This window comes from Scyliorhinus canicula, chromosome 14 (genome assembly GCF_902713615.1).
Source record: "Scyliorhinus canicula chromosome 14, sScyCan1.1, whole genome shotgun sequence".
NCBI classification, from domain to species: domain Eukaryota; kingdom Metazoa; phylum Chordata; class Chondrichthyes; order Carcharhiniformes; family Scyliorhinidae; genus Scyliorhinus; species Scyliorhinus canicula.
In genome coordinates this window covers 94,499,607-94,522,381 of record NC_052159.1, presented here as the reverse complement: position 1 = coordinate 94,522,381, position 22,775 = coordinate 94,499,607, and the positions used below count along the sequence as shown (strand labels likewise).

General features: G+C 46.3%; 1 protein-coding gene across 2 annotated transcripts in view; it reads left to right on the top strand.

Moving 5' to 3' along the window:
* Positions 1-22,775, top strand: part of cwc15 (CWC15 spliceosome associated protein homolog) — an 82,002-nt gene that overhangs the window by 38,529 nt on the left and 20,698 nt on the right. For both annotated transcript variants that reach the window (XM_038818190.1, XM_038818191.1), the window contains 2 exons: positions 1,845-1,927; positions 5,772-5,897. In XM_038818190.1, coding sequence (XP_038674118.1) covers positions 1,845-1,927; positions 5,772-5,897 — 209 coding nt within the window. The remainder of the gene's footprint in view (positions 1-1,844; positions 1,928-5,771; positions 5,898-22,775) is intronic.

Here is a 22,775-nt window from a genome sequence, read left to right as displayed (position 1 = left end):
TTCTATGAAATTCTATAACTTGGTCAAAAAGAGTAGTAAGCCTGAATATTGGGGGGACAAAAAATTATCAAGAAATTAATAGAGGAAGTAGGACATGAGAATAAACTAGCTGGAGACATAAAAGTAAATTGTAAAAAAAAAAGGAATAGATTACTGAATGTAAATTTGAAACTTTTTCACAACATAAAAAATTATAATAGAAATAGAGCAATGCGAGACATTCAACAATTCTTTGCATCTGACTGGTGGAAGGCGCACAACATTTTGCAGGGAACCAATGGCTCAGTGGAAATGAGTAGCTTAAGAAAATGATATTAGTGAAAAAATAGTTTGGAAAAATGAATGGGACTATAAGCTAACAAATCCCATGGATCTGATAGTTAATGAGCTAAGATTTTAAAAGGGGTGGCTACAAATGAGTACATGCGTTAGTTTTGTTCTTTCAGAATTCCCTAGATTCTAGAATGATCCCCAGGGATTGGAAGATACACCATTCAAGAGAGGAAGGAGAGAAAAATCAAAGAACAACATGCTAGTTCATTTGACATCAGTACTAGGGGAAAATGCTAGAATCCATTATTAGAAATGTGACAATTGGGCAGTTTTAAAAACCATAGTATGATTGGGCAGATCAACACAGATTTAAGAAAGAAATTGTTTGACAAATCTGTTAAGTGTTCTTTGAGGTTCTAACCAGCGAAGCAGATAAGTCAGAAACCAATGAATGTGTATTTGGATTTTCAAAGTATTTAATATGTAACACTGCAGGTTATCACACAAAATTGGGGTTCATGTGGTTGGGGTTGTATATTACCGTAGATTGATTGAAGATAGAAAACAGGAGAAATATGCAGGGCATTTTCAGGTAGGCAAGCTGTAATTAGTGAGTACCGCAAGGATCAGTACTCTGTCGTCAGCTATTTAGAATCTATATCAATGACTTGGATGAGGAAAACGAATGTGATGTATCCAGGTTTTCTGACTGTACAGGAGGGAAAACAAGCTGTAAGGAGGTCACGAGTTGTGAATGGGTATGTTAGTGACTAATCGATATTACTGAAGAAATATGAACTTGTCCGCCCTGGTAAAAAATTTAGAAAAGCATAATACTTTTTAAATGGTGTGAGATTGGGACTGATGTTATTCAGAAGGATCCGGGTGCCTTACTTGCAAATTGCAGAAAGTTAACATGCAAATAAAGTGACCAATTAGACAAGCAAATGAATGCTAACTTTCATTACAAAGGAATCGAGTAAGAATACAGAAGTCTTGCTGAAATTATATAGGGCCTTGATGTACACTTTTTGGTGGTCTTACCATGACAGTATATACTGGCTTAGAAAGTATAGCAAAATCACTCGACTAATTCTTGTGAAAGAAAAGTTAAGTGGACCTGTGTTCCATTAAGTTTAGAAGGACGAACAATTAACTCATTGAAAGCTGCAAAATCCATGAGGATGTTCATGGGGTGGATGCTGGGAGGATGGTTCCTCTGGCTGAAAAGCCTGGACCTATGGGCCACAGCCTCCAAATCAGGATCGATCACTTAGGACTGAGATGAGGTTGTGAACACTTTGGAATTCTCTTTTTCAGAAAGATATGGATGCTCAGTTGTCGAATATATTCAAGTCAGTGGTCTATAGATTTTTGGATACTGAAATAATCCAAAGATATGGGAATAGTGTGGGAAGAACTGAGATAGATCAGCATGATGCTGAATGTCTACCATCTACTGATTATCTACCATCGAGTCGAGATTTACAGTTTAAAGGCAGAACAGGTCTACTTATCATGAGAAGTTTTCAAAGAAAAATTGAATTAACTTATTTTGGCTATTCTTGCAGAACATACTACATCGTCTTCAAAGAGACCACGGCTGGATCAGATACCTGCAGCAAACCTTGATGCTGATGATCCACTAACGGATGTACGTTATCATTTTACCATTTGGTTTACTTATAGAATATTGATCATTTCCTAGTGGTCTTTTCCTTAATTGCACTCTTAGATTTTTCTTAAATATTGCTACAAGGTGGTTGGCCTCTCAAAGGAAATGCAACCTCTCTGATGTACCTCAGGTGTGGAAATGAGGAGAGAGGGGGTATGCTGGTTGTTGGCGGCTTGGGCCTGGTATGAGGTCAGTTATTTTACTTGTCTAATAATTACAATTCATGTATGGAAGCTTAAAGTGTGTTTTCGTCATTGCTTGTTTATAATATAGCCAGAACTGAAACACTACCTGTACAGGTGAGTCAGGCTAACATCATTGGTGGGGAAACCTTTGAGACAATAACTTGACAGAATTAATTGAAATTTGGGGGGAAATATGGATTAATAAATTAAATCCAGCACTGAATTGCTAAGCAAATTGTGTTTGACTAACCTGTTTTGATGAAGTAATAGCGTGTGAGTGGATGAGATTACTGCAGTTGATGTTGTGTAAATTAACTTTCAAAAGGCATTTGATAAGTAGAACATGATCAAACATGAGCAAAATTGAAGGGCATAAGATGAAAGTGACTGCATGAATGCGAAACTGGCTGAGGGGTGGGAAGCCAAGAGTAGTGAATGATTGCTTTTCTGGACCGGAGGGAAGTATACAGCAGTACTATCAGGTTGGTATTTAGTCCGCCGTCCTGAAACTTTAGTTTTCTACATTGCGCATAATATGAAAAGGCTGGATTTGCACTGGTGATTTTTCAGCAAAGGTTAAGTATTACACTCTTGAGCCTGAAAATTAATATATTTCAGCAACTTAAATGACACCAGATACCTAGTTACTAATGAATTGTTTTCCCAGGAGAATTCTATTAAGGTAACATTTGACTTGCACATGAGAACCTCTGCATTTGTTAACAAGCAGCACATGGTCAGTATGTTGTTCTGTTGCATGACATAAAGAAGGTATGTTAACTGCCAACCAAGATTTCTACTAATGAAGGCATTTTAAAGCTTGCTAAATTTTTCTGATTTGAATTTTATAAACTCGTTTTAAATTTATTTTTGGGCCAGTTGTTTGAGCTACAGTTGAGCTAAAGAACTTTCTTTTTTTTTGAATGAGTGGTTAATTTAGTTTCATGTTTTCCCTATGTGAGTTTGAAATGTTCATAATATTTCTGCAATGATGATTTCAGTCACTGGGTGGCCCAGCTGTGCAGCACATGAATGCACAGAAAGTCCATGCCACAGAATTGTAGGATATTGGCCCTTCTTTACCACCTTATGACGCCTCCCCGTGTGATAACAATGAAAATGAAAAATCTTTATCATCTGGATGCAAAAAGTGCAAAGGATCTACCGTCTTCAAAAAGTGCAAAGGATCTACCGTCTTCTCTCCCCCCCCCCCCCCCCCCCCCCCCCCCCATCTGTTCCATGAAAACAACAAAGCTCTGGCCATCGATTCGGCTTGGACCGATCCAGACTAATGTTCAGAACATAATTTAAGTCCTCACCCTAAATATGCTGATGATAAATCCAAATCAGGAGGAAGGCCAGCCAATTATTTTTAAAATTTGTATTGTCTCTGTTTGGAGCATAGATATTATCCAGAACCACCAGAGAGCCACAGACAATAACATGGGGATGGGGGGAGGGGGGCCTGATGGGGTGCTCTTCCGAGGGATGGTACAGACTCGCTGGGCCACCCACAAGGCCTGAAGGACGTGTTAGTTGAATTGGACATTCTGAATTCTCCCTCAGTGGACCCAAACAGGCGCCAGAGTGTGGCGACTAGGGGATTTTCACAATACTTTATTGCATTGTTAATGTAAGCCTACTTGTGACACGTTTTAAAAATAAATTTAGGGTATCCAATTATTTTTTTCCAATTAAGGGGCAATTTAGCGTGGCCAATCCACCTAACCTGCACATCTTTGGATTGTGGGGGTGAAATCAACACAGACACGAGGAGAGTATGCAAACACGACACAGTCAGTGACCCGGGACCGGATTCGAACCCGGGTCCTCCGTGCCGTAGGCAGCAGTGCTATCCACTGCGCCGCCGTGCTGTCATAGCCTACTTGTGACACTAATAAAGATTATTAGGGAGTCTATGATTTGAGCCAGCCAAGATCTTAGCAGCAGAAAACGGAACCCTTTTAGTAATTTGATATTACCGCACCCCACGCCCTAACATCAAAGCGCAAATGAAAGAATTGTCCACCCTACCCTTCCACAGCCTTGTCTGGTCTCTGACCCACAAATGAGTCCTGCAAAAACATCATGTCAAAATTTTAACTCTTAAGGTGAGGAAATACTCTCGGCCTTTTCATTGGGCCATTCAACCCCCTGACATTCCAGCTGACCAAACAAATTGGGGGCTCCCACCACCCCCTCCCCTTTAATTCAGAGTCAGCCATTTCCAGCAAGAGAAAGTACCCAACAGATACATAAAAGGTACAGCAACCAGGCCCACCAAAGATGGCCACCAAACCAAGTCACAAAACTGAGCAAACCTGCAGTCACTGGCGGCAAACTACCTCATCCCCCATCCCCCTCACCCTCAGATACTACCCCCCCCCCCCCCCCAAAATACACATAGTCACTGTCGGCAAACTACCCCATCCCCCTCAGATACTACCCCCCCCCCCCCCAATACACATACAGACTAAACCCCAAACCTAAACCCTTACTGTAAAAAGTCAACACCAATAAGAACAAAAAAATGCAAGAATAAACATGGAATCCCAACAATTCAACATGCCCATCCCCAGCACCCAAAAATAATCACACCGCACCCAACCTGTGTTTTCTTTACAAAGAGGTAAACCTCTTCCGGTGCATCAAATAAGTAGTCCTTCCCCTCGAAAGTCACTCTTAACCACACCAAATCAGACTTCACTTTTGTACAGGGTGGCCTTGGCTTTGTAGAATGCAGCCCTATTCTTCGCCAGCTCCGCTCCACAGTTGGTAAAACCTGATGGCATGACCTTCCCAATTGAATTCACGATGCTCCCTCGCCCACCTCAGAACCCGATCTTTCTCTTTCACTATTACTGCACGCAGTGGATGATCAGGACAAAGCCAATGCTTGGGCTCAGTCTAACTCGGCCGGGGGGGGTGCAGCGCAAGTTAATCCACCTCCCCCACCATCTTACCGAACATCTCTGTAAAGTACTCTATGGGCATTGAGCCTTCCATCCCCTCTGGCAACTCCACAATTCAAAGTGTTGCCTTCTGGACCGATTCTCTAAATCATTCACCTTGGTCTTCAGTGATTTATTCACTTCAGCCACCAAAGACATCTCGCTTCCAGTGAGGCAATCTGATCACTATTTCTCGAAAGGGCCATTTCCATGTCTTTCATCGTGGCTCCGTTGGCTTTCACGGTTTTGTTGGTCTTCTCCAGAACCATTCAGATAGGGGCCAAGGCCACCTCCATGGATTTGCAGAGGTCCTCCGAAACAACCTGTCAGTGCTTATCTAATTCTTTCACCAAGGTACTCAAAACCATTAGTGGAATGGCCGGAGCCCCAGAGGCTGCCTCCGCCATCTTTTCTGCCAACAAGCTCTGAGAGGCCTCCGATTCAGTCGACAAACGTCTACAGTCTGCCTTTTTTCTCCTGGCTTTCTGGGCATTTCACCTATATAGGATCCTTATCCCATGGATTTTCAAAAGAAAATATCTCCTTAAACTAAAAGGGCAAAAAGTGCAGTACTGTAGCGGAAGCCACCTCGTGCACGTCTTTCCCCTTGCATAACGCTACCGGAAATCCCTGATGTTTGGCAATTTATTAAACTTCTATTTGGTTGTAATTTCTATTGATTTTTAGGAAGAAGAAGAGGAAGACTCTGATAGAGATAGCAGCAGTGAAGATGATGATGATGATGACACCGCTGCTCTTTTAGCTGAGCTGGAGAAAATTAAAAAGGAACGTGCTGAAGAGCAAGCACGGAAGGTAAGTTCCATATAGATCTTCATAATATTTTGAATTTCCCCTTAACCGTAAAGGCAAATGGTTTGTTTATCCTACAAGTAATATGATTTATGGCCTTTTGAAACGGATATTTATTTAATAGTTATCATCTTATAAATCCATCTCCAGATTTTTTTGTGCTGGTTTAAAACTGTTTTAGCTGAAAAAATTGCAAATGGATGAAGTCCGTGCATGAAAGGTCAGAAGGAGACCATTTGGCCCACTGAGTCCCTGCTGGCTTTCTACGGAGAAATCCAGTCACTCAAATTCACCCACTCCATCCTCATAACCCTGCAAATTTATTTCCTTCAACTGCAAACCCAATTTCCTTTTAAAATCATTGATTGCTTCAACTTCTACCACCCACCCTACAGCATTCTTTACGTAAAATAAGAATAATGATGTCACAAGTAGGCTTCAATAAAGTTACCGTGAAAAGCCCCTAGTCGCCACATTCCGGCACCTGTTTGGGGAGGCCGGTACGGGATAATATGTTTCTCCTCACATTTCCCCTGGATTTTTTGGTCAAAACCTTAAATTTGTGTGCCCTAGCCCTATGTGCTCTATCCCTGTACTATCAGCTAATCAGAGCAGTTTTTCTTTGTCTACCTTAAGCAAGCCTATTGTAATCTTGTATACTCCAAAAATTTAAGAGTATCTAATTATTTTTTTTCCAATTAAGGAGCAGTTTAGCGTGGCCTACCCTGCACATCTTTGGGTTGTGGGGGTGAGACCCACACAGACACTGGGAGAACGTGCAGACTCCACATTGACAGAGACGTGGGTTGGGAACGAATCTGGGTCCTCTGTGCCGTGATGCTGCAGTGCTAACAACTGCGCTACCGTGCCGCCCCCACATCTATAAAATCCTCCCTCAATCTGCTTTGTTCCAAGAGAGCAAGCCTAGCTTTTCTAAACTAACCTTGTAACTAGAAAGCCCCATCCCTGAAAACATTCTAGTAAGTCTTTTCTGCAGCTTCTCAAAGACTCTGACATTCATCCTAAAGTGCAGTGAGCTGAACGGAATGCCATACTCTTAGTTGGGGCCCCACCAGAGCTTTATAAATTTTCAGCGTATCTGCCATGCCTCTGAAAGCAATGCCTTTGTCAAGTCTTGCGTGCAACACTGTATTAAGTTCGGTTGGGGGGGCTCCTCCAAGCCCGTGCCTCGCTCACTTTCAGGGCCTCTCCAAGATGTTTGCCACCAGCTCCCCTTAATCAACTCTTCCACCCCAACTCCACCCATGTCCCGTGTCAGCAACCTCGCGCGCCCCCCACCTCACACAACCTGTCCTCCTACCCCCCATCCACCAACAAAAGATGCCATCTCAACCCAACCTTCTCTCTCTCTCTCTCTCTCTCTCTCTCTCTCTCTCTCTCTCTCTCTCTCTCTCTCTTTTCCCCCCCCCTCCCATCTACCCCCACTTTACTCCCATTAAATAGCCTACCTGCTAGTCTGGTGGCCCACACAGGAGGTAACCGCCTTCCACCTCTCATAATTCTACCCATATCCACCCCCACACCCTCACTGGTTCCTCCAACCCCTCCTACAAACAAACAGGATAAAACACACCAAACTTCACGTTTCTCCTGAATAGAGACGCTTTGACCCTATTAAACCTGTTTGGCCAACTCCCGCTCCCAAGGTCTGATGAATACACGCTGCATGGCCTTCCCACGTACACGCTCTTGTCTCCTTTGCCCATCGCAGAATCTTCTTGTACAAGAAACGGTGCAGCTGCACCACGATCATCCTCGATGACTCACCTGCTTTCAGCTTTCTCCTCCGTAACCTGTGCGCTCGATCCAATGCAGGACGTCGGTCGTAGACCCCCTCTCCCACCAACTTTTCGAACATCCTCACCACATACTTTGTGGCCTCCATTCTCTTGATCCCCTCAGGCAGCTACACAATCCAGAGATTCTGCCTCCTCGAATGATTCTCCAAGTCATCCACGTTTTCACTTAACTTCTTCTGGCCCTATGCCACCAGCACTATGTCTGCCTCCAACAAGGCTAACCGATCCTTGTGGTCAGCCACCAACTCGTCCACCTTCTGGAGCAACACATTCTGTGCCTCCAGCCTTTGCTCCACTCTCTTTATGGCTGCCGGATCGGCTTGGCCACCCTGACCAGCCGAGGCCTCCTTTCTCTGCTGCTCAAACTTGGCCGTCGGGAACTCCACCAACTGTTCGGTAGACCACTGCGAGAACAACAATGCCACAGAGCTCTTTGCGTTATTTTCCTCTGGCCCACTTCGAGAGATCTCCTGGTCTGACTGTGCCTCTTGTTTGTTGCACTCCTCATTTGATAGGCCTTAAACATGCCCTACCGAAGGAGAATTCTTTAGACCCCTATGTTTAAACACTGTCCACCTGCATAACTCCTCCCAAAACGGGCAAAAAGAGCTGAACAATTCCACCTCGTGCAAGATCCACAGAGTTTGCAGCCACTCAGTCCATGGCCTCCACTGGAAGTCCTGAGTCTCAGTTTTGTTAACCAACCTTTGTCGAATTCCTTCTTAAAATTCATGCAGACAATATCCCCACCACGTTATTCTTTGCTACTTCATCAGAGTAGTCAATTAGATTAGTCCAGCATGATCTATCTTTTACAACTCATGCTGGTATCCTTAATTAACTCCAACCTCTCCAATTCCTGCTCTTTTTTTTTTAACCTTGAATATTGTTTCTTAACTGGCGGGGTGGCACGGCAGTGCACTGGTTAGCACTGCTGCATCACGGTGCTGAGGACCCGGGTTCGATCCCAGCCCCAGGTCACTGTTTGTGTGGAGTTCACATTCTCCTTGTGGGTTTCACCCCAAAGATTTGCAGGGTAGGTGAATTGGCCACGCTAAATTGCCCCTTAATTGGATTAAAAGAATTGGGTACTCTAAATTTTTAGGGGCCTGTAGTTGATGGTTTCAACTTGCAGCCTTTCTGGAATAAGGCTATTATGTTTGCCACTCTTCAACCCTCTGACACCATCTCCATATCTATGGAAGATTGGAAACCTACGGCAAGGCCTTCCACTATCCACACCCGTTTCCTTTAGCAATCTGGAATGCACGCAATCTGGATCAGGTGACGTATCTACCCTAAGCATAGCCAACCTTTCCAATACCATCATCCCCTCAATTTCCACCCTATCCAATGCTTCTAATATTTTGTTAGATTCCTCTTCCTTGGTAAACTCTGACAAATAACTCATTACATTGTGTCCTTGTCCATCGCCTCTAAGTATATAACACCCTTGTCCCTAATAGAACTCTCTCCACCTCTTACTGCCCATTTACTATTTGCAGATTGTTTGTGAGTTTTCTTTTTATGTTGACTGCCATTCTATTCTCCCGTTCACTCCTTGCTAGTCTTATTTCCCTTTTCATCTCTCCCTGTTAGCCTATTGTGTTTGGCCTGATTCTCACTTGTAGAGTTCTCATAAAATGCAGTATATGCTGTCTTTTTTTGTTTTATCATAATCTCTATCTCCCTTGTCAACCTGTGTTTGCTTCCCTACATTTTGCCCTTGTTAAACTCATCCATTGTTCCATTACAGTTTTTCCTGTTGGTTCTTGGTTCTATTTTACACTGCTAGATCCCATCTCATTACATTGAAATTAGTCTTCTTCCAATCTAGACATTTTGCTTAATGTTGTTCCTTACTTTTCTCCATTAATAATCTCGAACCTTATGATGATCACAGTTGCCCAAATGTTCCCCAGAGGAAATTGATCCACTTGGCTCATTTCCTTTCCCAGCACCAGATTCAGCAATGCCTCCTTTGGAGTTGGGCCTAGAACTTCATTAAACCCCTGCCGTTCACAATCCTCTCTCAAATGTGTTTACTCAAGCAAATGTAGTTGTAAACGTATTCCCATGTCATTTTCATGGAGAAAGTGCAAACTGCACATGCACAAGTTCGCTGTTCACTATTTTGCATATCTCAGGGATTTGCAGGAACGGACTCCCTGCAAATGGTGGAGCTGTACTGATCAAGGAAGTTCTTCTCAACACATTTCAGAAATTCCTTCCGTTCCTTGCCTTCACTTTAATATTATACCAATCAATATTGAAATCTCTCAATATTACCACTCTATAGTTCTTGCACATCTTTAATTTGCCTGAAGATTTGTTCCTCTGTCTCTCACTGTTTGGAGGCTTGAGTACGCCCAATAATGTGATTATACCCTTTTTGCTTCTGAACTCTAATTAATTGGATTTTGTCCTTCCTCCCTGATTGGCATCCCGTCTTTCCAACACTACAATGTCTTTCATAATCAGCACTGCCACCCCATCTCATTTTTTTTTTTTCTGTATCTTTTTGAACACTTGTTCTTGTACATTAAGTACCCAGTTCTCACCATTTTTAAGCCACATTTTCATTGTTCCACGACATAATATTCCCACGTGGTTATTTGTACTTGTAGCTCGCCAACCTTCTTCGCCATATTTGTGCCTTTACGCACATGCATTGTTGTAATTCTGTCTTTGTATTCTCCGTAGTGAATTCCAAAATGCGATTATTTGCTTGTGAAATTGCTGCATCTAGCATCTTTTGTCTCTTATGCTACAAAGTCTAATTGAATCTCTCAATACTGGTTAATTGGTTTGAAAGCCAAGCTGCTGAAATTGGGCATTTTTGCATGTAGCTTCAATAGTGGAATTCCATTGTACGTCCACCAGTTCTCCTTGCTTGCAATAGTAAACTGTCTTCGGCGGCAGGGAGGCAAGAGTGGTTAGCCTCTCTGCTAAAGATATGCAGGGGAGGTGGATTGGCCACGCTAAAATTGCCCCTTAAATGGTAAACTATTTTTATCTTGACCGCATAATTGTAGTCCCACATTTGTCTGCCATCGCACATGCAACTTAACAGCTATTAAATGGATGTTAGATTCTATAAACTAATCTAAACCTAAACGGCAAAAGCAATTGTAAATGTCCTTAAATGAATCCATCGTTAACTATCCACCAAATGTTCATAAAGGAATAAAAGTGATGAATACATGAATTATCTGTTAGAAAATGCTTGGGTATACCATGCTGCATGCGTATAATGTATATGCTGAATTCCAACACAAAGTTATAACTCCAATAGTGGAATTATTTTGGACTCATTTGCTTGCTATTATGTGATAAAACTACCTTTCATATGTAAGCAGCGTGTGTAGTATTGCTCAAAGCAAATCGGAATGAAAACTTCTGTGTGAAGCAGTGTATCAATTTCAACATATTGTGGGGACCACTTCTATTCCGCTCCTTGCAGACAGTGCTTTAGAAAAATAGAAGATTATCTTCCTTGAAAGAATCTCCAACAACTTGCTTTGGAGTGATTACTCCTGAAGCTTTTCAGCAAAACTCTTAACCTGTAATGTACTGGCAGTTACAGCGTGCTTAACTCTGAATCTCTAATCCGAATGATGAAAAGTTGAGTCTAGGACAAACATTTGTTCATCTCACTTGGGTGAGTTATATCCTGTTCGGGCAGGTAATTGGATAAAATCGTGAGCCAAAATAATGATTACAGTTTGGGGGAAATTGCAAGATTTATCATTCAAATTTAAGTTATTGTCTAGCTTGGCAAAATTGAGATAAAATGAAGGAGTAAGAGGACCTTTCCTTGTTGAATTTAAGAGATGGTAAAAATAGAATTTTATTTGCCAAATCAGCATGAATTAGAGCCATAGAAGCGTTACAGAACAGAAGGAGGCAATTTGGTCCATCTTCCCATGACACCTGAGGACACCCAGGTGTCCTTTCTAATCCCACCTTCCTGCACCCAGTCCATAGCCATGTAGCTTACAGCACTTAAGGTGAAGATCCAAGTACTTTTTAAAAGAGTTTAAGATCTCTGCCACCAACTTGCACAGCAAATATAAGACTCTACTACCCTGCCATATTATCTCGATTCAGAAATTGAGTAACTCCACAACCAAAACCGCCCACAGTATTCAACACTATTGAATTTAGTTGCAACATCATTTGATTTGTGGTGTGGCTTCAAAATTCTATTGACTTTGAATGCTGGAATTTTCTGGGCGGTCATGTCCTTAAATCTATAAAGATTGTTGGTCGCGACAGACTTAACCAATTATAGTGATTTGTCTCGGGTATGATGCTGAACGTATTTTGTTTGGTTGAAATGCTACAAAAGTTGTCTGTGAACTCTCCACTCTTAACACTTCTACACAAGGAATATTATCCTGTAGATCTTATAACGCTGTGCGGAGTCTGCACGTTCTCCCCATGTCTGCGTTGGTTTCCTCCGGGTGCTCCAGTTTCCTCCCACAGTCCAAAGACGTGCAGGTTAGGTGGATTGGCCATGCTAAATTGTCCTTGATGTCCAAAAAGGTTAGGAGGGGTTATTGGGTTACGGGAATAGGGTGGAAGTGAGGGCTTAAGTGGGTTGGTGCAGACTCGACTCGATGGGCCGAATGGCCTCCTGCACTGTATGTTCTATGTTCTAACAGCAATTTTAATATACTATGTCTGCAAAGTACAGCTCAGACAAGTTTAACGCTATTCCAGCTGCTGTAGATGGAATTAAAGCTTACAGTTGCAACATCTACTCGTGTTTGTACAAAATTAATCTCACAACTGTAGGGTCAATATATATGACCCTACAGGAACCTGTTCCTGAAGTTAGTTCAGTAAATTCAAACTAATATTCGAGATAGGTTATATTTCTGTTTGTATGTTTTAAGCAATAAATATATACATCTCGGTCACTAAGAAATTTATAGAATTTACAGTGCAGAAGGAGGCCATTCGGCCCATCGAGTCTGCACTGGCCCTTACAAAGAGCAACCCACTCAAGCCCACGTATCTACCCTATCCCCGCAACCCAGCAACCCACACTTAGCCTTTTTTTGGACACTAAGGGTAATTTAGCATGGCCGATCCACCTAACCCGCACATCTTTGGACTGTGGGAGGAAACCGGAGCACCCAGAAGAAACCCATGCACACACTGGGAGGACGAGCAGACTCCGCACAGACAGTGACCCAGCCGGGAATTGAACCTGGGACCCTGGAGCTGTGAAGTAATTGTGCTAACCACTATGCTACCGTGCTGCCCAAATCAATAGGATCAGCTGAATAGAACCAATTTTATAATGCTAAATTTATCAATTTTATAATAAACTATTTGGGGTATAAAATGGATATTTTTCATGTATAGAATATTGTCATACAAATCCTATAGAAACACAGAATCTTTTGATACCATTCAGGAGAATCTCTAAAACAGTGGGCCAGATTCTCCATTTCTGCGTCTTAAGTGTTGACGCCAACGGAGAAAACTCGACACCACACCTGCACCGGCGGTGCATGAAACACCTTTGAAAAGCACGAAAAACGGTGCGGGTATTGCCGGGTCCGTGATGGACACTCAGGGCTGACAACCTGCAACCGCGCTTAAACAATACACTCCCATATACCGATTGGGGCTGGAAAGATGGGACAGGTTGTGCTGGAGCTGATGGATCGGCTGGGGCCAGAGGAGCTGTCAGCGGCATGCGCAGCCGTCTGAGCACCCGTCTACTCCGCCGTCTGCGCACCCGTCTACTCCGCCGTCTGCGCACCCGTCTACTCCGCCGTCTGCGCACCCGTCTACTCCGCCGTCTGCGCACCCGTCTACTCCGCCGTCTGCGCACCCGTCTACTCCGCCGTCTGCGCACCCGTCTACTCCGCCGTCTGCGCACCCGTCTACTCCGCCGTCTGCGCACCCGTCTACTCCGCCGTCTGCGCACCCGTCTACTCCGCCGTCTGCGCACCCGTCTACTCCGCCGTCTGCGCACCCGTCTACTCCGCCGTCTGCGCACCCGTCTACTCCGACGTCTGCGCATCCGTCTACCCCGCCGTCTGCGCACCCGTCTACCCCGCCGTCTGCGCACCCGTCTACCCCGCCGTCTGCGCACCCGTCTACCGCCGTCTGCGCACCCGTCTACCCCGCCGTCTGCGCACCCGTCTACCCCGCCGTCTGCGCACCCGTCTACCCCGCCGTCTGCGCACCCGTCTACCCCGCCGTCTGCGCACCCGTCTACCCCGCCGTCTGCGCACCCGTCTACCCCGCCGTCTGCGCACCCGTCTACCCCGCGTCTGCGCACCGTCTACCCCGCCGTCTGCGCACCCGTCTACCCCGCCGTCTGCGCACCCGTCTACCCCGCCGTCTGCGCACCCGTCTACCCCGCCGTCTGCGCACCCCGTCTACCCCGCCGCCTGCGCACCCGTCTACACCCGCCGCCTGGGCACCCGTCTACCCCGCCGCCTGGGCACCCGTCTACCCCGCCGCCTGGGCACCCGTCTACCCGCCGCCTGGGCACCCGTCTACCCCGCCGCCTGGGCACCCGTCTACCCCGCCGCCTGGCACCCGTCTACCCCGCCGCCTGGGCACCCGTCTACCCCGCCGCCTGGGCACCCGTCTACCCGCCGCCTGGGCACCCGCTACCCCGCCGCCTGGGCACCCGTCTACCCCCGCCGCCTGGGCACCCGTCTACCCCGCCGCCTGGGCACCCGTCTACCCCGCCGCCTGGGCACCCGTCTACCCCGCCGCCTGGGCACCCGTCTACCCCGCCGCCTGGGCACCCGTCTACCCCGCCGCCTGGGCACCCGTCTACCCCGCCGCCTGGGCACCCGTCTACCCCGCCGCCTGGGCCCCCGTCTACCCCGCCGCCTGGGCACCCGTCTACCCCGCCGCCTGGGCACCCGTCTACCCCGCCGCCTGGGCACCCGTCTACCCCGCCGCCTGGGCACCCGTCTACCCCGCCGCCTGGGCACCCGTCTACCCCGCCGCCTGCGCACCCGTCTACCCCGCCGCCTGCGCACCCGTCTACCCCGCCGCCTGGGCACCCGTCTACCCCGCCGCCTGGGCACCCGTCTACCCCGCCGCCTGGGCACCCGTCTACCCCGCCGCCTGCGCACCCGTCTACCCCCGCCGCCTGCGCACCCCGTCTACCCCGCCGCCTGCGCACCACGTCTACCCCGCCGCCTGCGCACCCGTCTACCCCGCCGCCTGCGCACCCGTCTACCCCGCCGCCTGCGCACCCGCCTACCCCGCCGCCTGCGCACCCGCCTACCCCGCCGCCTGCGCACCCCGCCTACCCCGCCGCCTGCGCACCCGTCTACCCCGCCGCCTGCGCACCCGTCTACCCCGCCGCCTGCGCACCCGTCTACCCCGCCGCCTGCGCACCCGTCTACCCCGCCGCCTGCGCACCCGTCTACCCCGCCGCCTGCGCACCCGTCTACCCCGACCCACAGCCCACCTCCTGGCCCTCGCCCCTGGCAGAAGCCCTCCCCCCCCCAGCCACCGGCACGGCTGTCGGTGAAGTATAGCGGTGTTGGACGCTGTTCATACGCCCTCTCTCTTTCTCTGTCAGCAGCCACCACGGCAGGTTCACTGTTTGTGAGAGCACACGTGGACCACGTCGTCGGGATCTTGGCCCAACGGGGGTGGAGCTTCGCGGGTGGGCCCACTAATGATATGCAAACAGTGTTTCAACTACGCGCGGCATGCATTGCATTGATGCCGTTTTCCAGGAGGCGGAGCATTGCGATTCGGCGTCAAACCAACGGCTGCCGCCGGGAGCTATTCACCGATGTCGGCGAACGGAGAATCCCGCCCTCGGTGTCTCTGCCTCCCAGATTCTAAGAGCGATTTCTTGTTTATCATTTATTTGGTTCCCCATGAGTATTCCCTCATTACTGCATGGAGGATATGAAACAATGAACAGTACACTGTAACATCTGGAAAATATTTAAATAAAGATCCTGCTTAGCATGATCAGGGTCCAGTTAACTTTTCATGAGATTACAGAACGATTGATCTCTGACCTTGGCTTCTCGAAACACATGTTTTTACATGCCAGGAATGTTGCAGTGTGAATTTTCCATTTACTGGTAGCCACAGAGGAAAATAATATACTGGTAAGTTGGGGAAATTGCCGTGACAAATTGCATGGCTGCACCCTGAACAAATTTCCTTAATTGTGTAAAGCCAATGCAGAAATTACTTAATAAACTCATCATTGAGCCAGATTTTACAGTTCGCAGTGAAGCAAGTGTATTTGCCACTGACTTTGAAGAACACTGCCCATAAAGATTTAGTGATCTCTGTGACATGGTTTTCCCCTTTGTTGACAGCAGTTTAGATCTAGCACCAAGTTGAAGGAATGTCTTGGTGTGATGTTAGCAAGTAATCGCATCAAAAGCATTCCCACTCCGGAAACCAGGGAAAAAAATAACTTGATATTAATTTTTAATTGAAATTTTCAAATCGGAATATAGATGATTGATTAAATTAAGAAAAAAACTAAAATAAACTTTTTTTTAAAAAGTGGGATATTTATATTTTAAAAAGGTGTCACTACACATAAAATTCTTGTCAGGACCAGTGAAGGCATTTTAGTAGTAATTATGAAGTTAGCACACCAAATAAAACCGAGTTACCGCCATGCAGCTGCTATACAATGCTTATTAATAAATACCTTTAGTTTATGTTCACTAATGAAGTCTGTAAACATGCATCTTTACAGCCATTTAAGTCTGAGGAGAAATTTCTTCACTCAAGAAGATTGTAAATCTTTGGAATTTGCTTCCCAAGGGGGCTGTGAATACTCACTTGTTGAGTATATTTGAGACTGAGATCAGCAGTTTTATGGGTAGTGAGGGTATTGAGGAGCATGGGCAGAAAACAAAGAAGTTGATGTTTATTCATGGTCTTACTTAAAGGCAAAGAAGGCTTATAGGGGATGTATGGCTGTCCCATTCCCATTTTTTGTATCTTTATGGTTGATCTATACCTCATTTCTATTTACTCACCTTTTGTTCCATATTAATTTGATACTTTTACCTAATAAAAACTTAGCACAGTCTTGGAAATCTCAGTTGATCCGGCATCCACAACCTTTTGAGGGAGCAGTTTAGGGATTTCTGCTACCTTTGGTGTGGCAGTAGTGTTTCCTGATTTCAATGCTAAATTCAATTTTAAGATTATGCCCCTTTGTTATGAATTGTCTTTCCAAAGGAAATTATTTCACTTTTCCCTACTGTATCAAATCTCTTTATTATTTTAAAGACTTCAATATGATCACTTTTTCCACCTTCTAAACTTGAAGGAATAGAAATCAAGTTTATGTAGCCTATCTATATAATGCAACCTCTTAAGCCATAGTATTATTTTTTTTTAACAGACAATTTTATTGAGGTATTTTTGGCATTGTAAACAGTAACAATATGCAGATACCAATTACAAAATCGTAGTGCAAATAACAGTACCACTCTCGCAAATAGACCCGCCTATTCTTCCCCCCTACTCTACACTATTCCACCCCCCCACCCTTGCTGACGATTATTTCCCAGCGAAGAAGTCGATGAATGGTTGCCACCTCCGGGTGAACCCCGATAGTGATCCCTGTAAGGCAAACTTGATTTTTTTTCCAAGCCGAGAAAGCTTGCCATGTCCGACAGCCATACTTCGGTCTTTGGGGGCTTTGAGTCCCTCCAGGCCAACAGTATCCGTCGCCGGGCTATCAGGGAAGCAAAGGTCACAATGCCGGCCTCTATCCCCTCCTGTACTCCCGGGTCTTCCGACACCCCAAACATCGCCACCTCTGGACTCATCGCCATCCTTGTTTTCAGTACCCGGGATATGACGTCCGTAAATCCCTGCCAGTATCCCCTGAGTTTTGGACATGCCCAGAACATGTGGACATGGTTCGCTGGTCCTCCCCCACATCTAGCACACTTGTCCTCCAGCCCAAAGAATTTGCTCATCCGGGCCACCGTCATGTGGGCCCGTGAACCACCTTGAACTGAATCAGACCGAGCCTGGCACATGTTGCGATTGCATTTACCCTCCTCAGAGCGTCTGCCCATACGCCTCCCTCCAACTCCCCACCAAGCTCCTCCTCCCACTTGAGTTTCAGTTCCTCGGTCCCTGTGTCCCCCGCTACCATAAGCTCCTTATAAATATCTGAGACTCTCCCCTCTCTTACCTCACCCCTGGAAATTACCCTGTCCTGGATCCCCCTTGGTGGAAGGTTTGGAAAGGACGGGACCTGTCTACGTACAAAATCCCGCACCTGCAAGTACCAAAAGTCATTCCCCCTCGCCAGCCCGAACTTCTCCTCCAGCGCCCTCATGTTCGCGAAGCTCCCTTCCAGGAACAAGTCGCCCATCCTTCCCACCTCCGCCACGCTCGAAACCCGCCATCCATCTTCCCCGGGACAAATTGATGGTTGTCACATATTGGGGACCAGACTGACGCTCCCACTTCCCCCGCATGCCTCCTCCATTGGACCCAAATCCGCAAAGCCGCCTCCACTACAGGGCTGGTGGAGTACCTGGCCGGCGGGAACAGCAGGGGAGCCGTAACCAGGGCTGCCAAGCTGGTGCCCCTGCACGAAGCAGCCTCCACCCGCTCCCAAACCGACCCCGTACCCACCATCCATTTCCTTATCATGGCTATGTTAGCTGCCCAATAGTAGTTGCTGAGGTTCGGCAACGCCAGCCCCCCCTCGCTATGGTTCCGTTCCAGCATCCCCCTCTTTAGCCACACAAATCAAACCCACCCAAACAAATCTCAGGATGATTTTATTGATACTTTTAAAGAAGGACCGCAGAATGAGCATAGGGAGACACTGAAAAATAAACAGGAATCTCGGGAGGATCGTCATCTTCACTGTCTGTACTCTCCCCGCTAGTGACAGCGGGAGTGCATCCCACCTCCGAAACTCGCTCCTCATTTGCTCCACCAGCCTGGACAAATTCAACCTATGCATCGTATCCCAGTCGCGCGCCACTTGTATCCCTAGATACCTAAAACTTTCCCCAACCAGCCTAAATGGTAGCTCCCTCAGCCTATTCCCCTGACCCCTCGCCTGCACCACAAACATCTTGCTTTTTGCCATGTTCAACTTGTAGCCTGAAAACCGGCCAAACTCCCCTAGGATTTCCATAATCCCGTCCATCCCTGCCGCTGGATCTGATACATACAAAAGCAGGTCGTCCGCGTAGAGCGAGACCTTGTGTTCCATCCCCCCCCCCCCCCCCCCCCCCGGACCATTCCCTTCCATCCCCTTGCCGCTCTCAGAGCAGTTGCCAGCGGTTCTATGGCCAACGCAAACAGCAGTTGAGAGAGGGGGCATCCCTGTCTTGTCCCGCGGTGTAGTCTAAAATACTCAGATGTCGTCCTGTTCGTCCTTACACTAGCCTCCGGGGGCCTGATATAGCAGTTTAACCCAGTGCACAAAGCCCTCTCCAAACCCAAACCGTCCCAACACCTCCCATAAATAGTCCCACTCCACCCAGTCAAAAGCCTTTTCGGCATCCATTGCCACCACTACCTCCACCTCTCTGCCCTCCGGGGGCATCATAATCACATTGAGTAGCCTTCTTAGATTGGCTACCAGCTGCCTGCCCTTAACAAACCCCGTTTGGTCCTCCACAATCGCGTTCAGTACGCAGTCTTCGATTCTGGACGCCAGGATCTTGGCCAGCAGTTTAGCGTCTACATTACGCTAATGTTGTTCCATGAGCAACTCCTCGTGCTCTTGGCCCACTGTAGAACCCGCTCCTTGTCCACGAACCTATGGAACCTGACCACCATCGCCCGGGCCCCCCCTCGTGGCTGCCTCGCCTGCACTCTGTGTGCCCTGTCCAGCTCCCAATGGACGTGGGAAGAAATCATCCCCCACCAGCTTCTGCAGCATGTCTGCCACATATGCTGTGGCATCCACTCCTTCGGCCCCCTCCAGGAGCCCAATGATTCTCAGATTCGCCGGCGAGACCTGTTTTCCAGGTCCTCCAGCTTGTCCATCAGCCTTGCTTGCTGCTCCTTCAACTTACTAATTTCCACGTCCGCTACCGTTTGGAAATTCACCTGCCTTTCCACTGTCTTCTCCAGTGCCTGGACCTTCTTATCCTGAGCATCGAGCCTCTGGTCAAGTCTCTCCACTGCTTTCTGGAGCGGTTCCAAATTATCCCGCTTCAGTGCTGCGAAGCTCTCCTTCATGACCTGCAGCATGTTGTCCAGTGCTGCCTGGACCGTCCTTTCCGTGGTCCGTTCATCGGCCATCTTTCCTCCCACTTGAGCTTCCACACCACCTTTGTTCAGCCCCTTCTTCGCCTGTTTTCGCTCACTTCTGCTCCTTAAGTCCATACAACTCTGTATGGATTCAGATATAGAGTGCTATTGCTTTGCACTCCAGCGCTCAAAAGTTCATAAAAGTCGGGGGAAAAGGTCTTAAAGTCAGACCGGAGCGAGAGCCACCAAATGTGCGACTTACTCCCTCATAGCCGCCGCTGGACATGCCATAGTATTATTGTGGTGAGTTTGTATTTTACCCCTTAAAAGCCAATGCATCTTTTATGAGGTGATAGAAGAAAATGTAGCATCTATTCTGACCCAGCAACAGGTCACCAGTAGTGATGAGATAAATGATCAGTTAATCTGTTTTTGGGGGATACTGATAATTGGCTAGGGCACCAGAAGATCCCTGTTTTTCTCTATAGCTCCTTTATCTGCCTGTTTGGCAGGAAGTTAACGTTTCAGTTGTAGGTAAATTTTGATTTTATGATGTACCTAATGTGAATTGTAGTTGTGGTTAGCACCTTGTGATTTGTCAGAGGTTGTTTCACCATGTGAACTGCAACGATTTGCACTAATAAATGCTATATTAAACTTAATTCCGCCAGAGGGAGCTGTAAGTAATAAAATAAGTTGCAGTGAAGAAGTTTCCGGCTGCCTTGCTCAAAGGTTCTGTGTGTTACCACAGATGAAATTAATCGCCCAGAATATATGGCAACCTTTTGGTATGACAACAATACAAAGGCTGCGTTGTACCGTTTTTCCCCCTCACCTCAAGGAAATTTGTGGGTAACTAATTTATACAGGGTACCAGCTTTGTGGCAATTTTGCCAAATTGCAACACTTCTAAAAGTATCACCGCCACTGCTCTCTGCTTGCTTACATAAATATGTTTATTGATAAGTCCAATGCACGTAATGCCAGCAATGTGCTGGTGTAGATTAATTTTTTTTTAAATATAAATTTAGAGTACCCAATTCTTATTTTTCCAATTAAGGGTCAATTTAGCATGGCCAATCCACTTAGCCTGCACATCTTTAGCATGTGGGGGTGAGACCCACGCAAACACGGGGAGAATGTGCAAACTCCACATGGACAGTGGCCTGGGGCTGATATCGAACCGGGTCCTCGGTGCTGTGAGACAGCAGTGCTAACCACTGTGCCACCATGCCGCCACTGATTTAAAACAAAGAAAATGTCGTCACTTGGCATTAGAATCCCAGATTTCTCAAGTTTAATAGCAAATTTATTTGTGCTTTTAAGCAAAAGAATTCTTACTGAGATCTGCAGTATGTATGGTTAGCCAAATATTATCAGTATCTTAAAGCCCTTATCGACTACAGATGTTGAGAAGGACAAAGCAGCTGAAATGTGCTTCCTAATGAACATATCCTGTTCTGTCTGTTAATTTAGGAAGGAGAAGACCATCAGAGACAACACACTCCCCCCCCCCCCCCCCCCCCCCCCCCCCCCCCCCCCCCCCCGCTTCAGAAAACAAATTAGTGTCCGCCTTTGGATTAGCTACTTCTCTAGTTCTGATTAATCATTGCAGTGGGCAGATATTTGCTGGGCTATTTTCTCATCACACTTGTGCCAAATTGTTGTAGTGACTGTTAAAGGTCAATGAAGTTGACGTTTGCTTAATTGAATTGAATTCATTCTAGTTTCCTGTAGAACCTGCACTTGATCAAAAATGACCTAAATTTTCAGAGGTTATTTGAGTGGTGGGCCAAGAGGAGCACCAGGTTTACCTGAACATCAGGCAGCAACCTGGTGAAATTAAAACACAAGTGTTAGGAAAACAAAGGTGGGTTTATTTGTAAAGGTTGCTCATCCATTATCCAAAAACTGAAAAATTCTGAAATCCGCACTTTTCTTCCAAAAGTGCCGTACATGCGCAGTTCCCAATACGTGTCAGATATGCGCAGTTCTCGACCCGCTCTGTGTATGCGCAGTTCCCAATGTTCTGAAATTTGAAAAATTCCAAAATCAGATATGCACCTGGCCTCAAGCATTTCAGATAAGGGATTTTCAACCTGTATTGGTAAACATTAGAAACAAGGTATAATTTTAGGTTAGTTTAATTTAATGTTTCTGTGGAAGGAACTGTAAAATCTAAAGTTAGGTTCATGATGGAGAAAGGTGTCTATGTGTGGGTGTTGGTTCCGTTCATACTGTGTTTCTACGGTGCTTAGAGAGGGCTGTGGCATGAAGAGTAAATAAACTAGCAATGATTGCTTAACAACTGGGGGCCTTGTCAGGTAGAAAAACTTTTTACGTTTTAGTTGTAACTCGATATATTGCAGTTGAAGACAGGAGGCAGGGAAGTGAACCTCTCTCAACTCTGCCAAAAGAAAGTCTGGACAGAGGACAGGAGCTGCAAGGAGGCAAGCTTCCCAAAGAATCAGTTACAGTCCAGATAACTGTGGAATAAGGAAGTAGGGAACAGAGACCAAGATATTGTTCAGAGGAAAATTAAACGAAGAGTAAACAAAGTGTCTTGAGTTAAAGAGGCAATTGCAGTAAGCAGACTTAACGTGGAAAAGCAGACTTCAGTGGTAAATTAGAGTTTGATGTCATTTTAAAAGAGCCTAGGAATTGGAAGTTAAAGCAGTTGTGAATAATTTGTACAGCAGTCAAGAGAAACAAACCCTGAAGGGGGTTATGTAAAACCTGGATACTGGATGTACTTTTAAAAGTGGAGGGGATTGATTGATTGATTTATTGTCACATGTACCGAATAACAATGAAATGTATTTTTCTATGGCCAAGGGGGTGT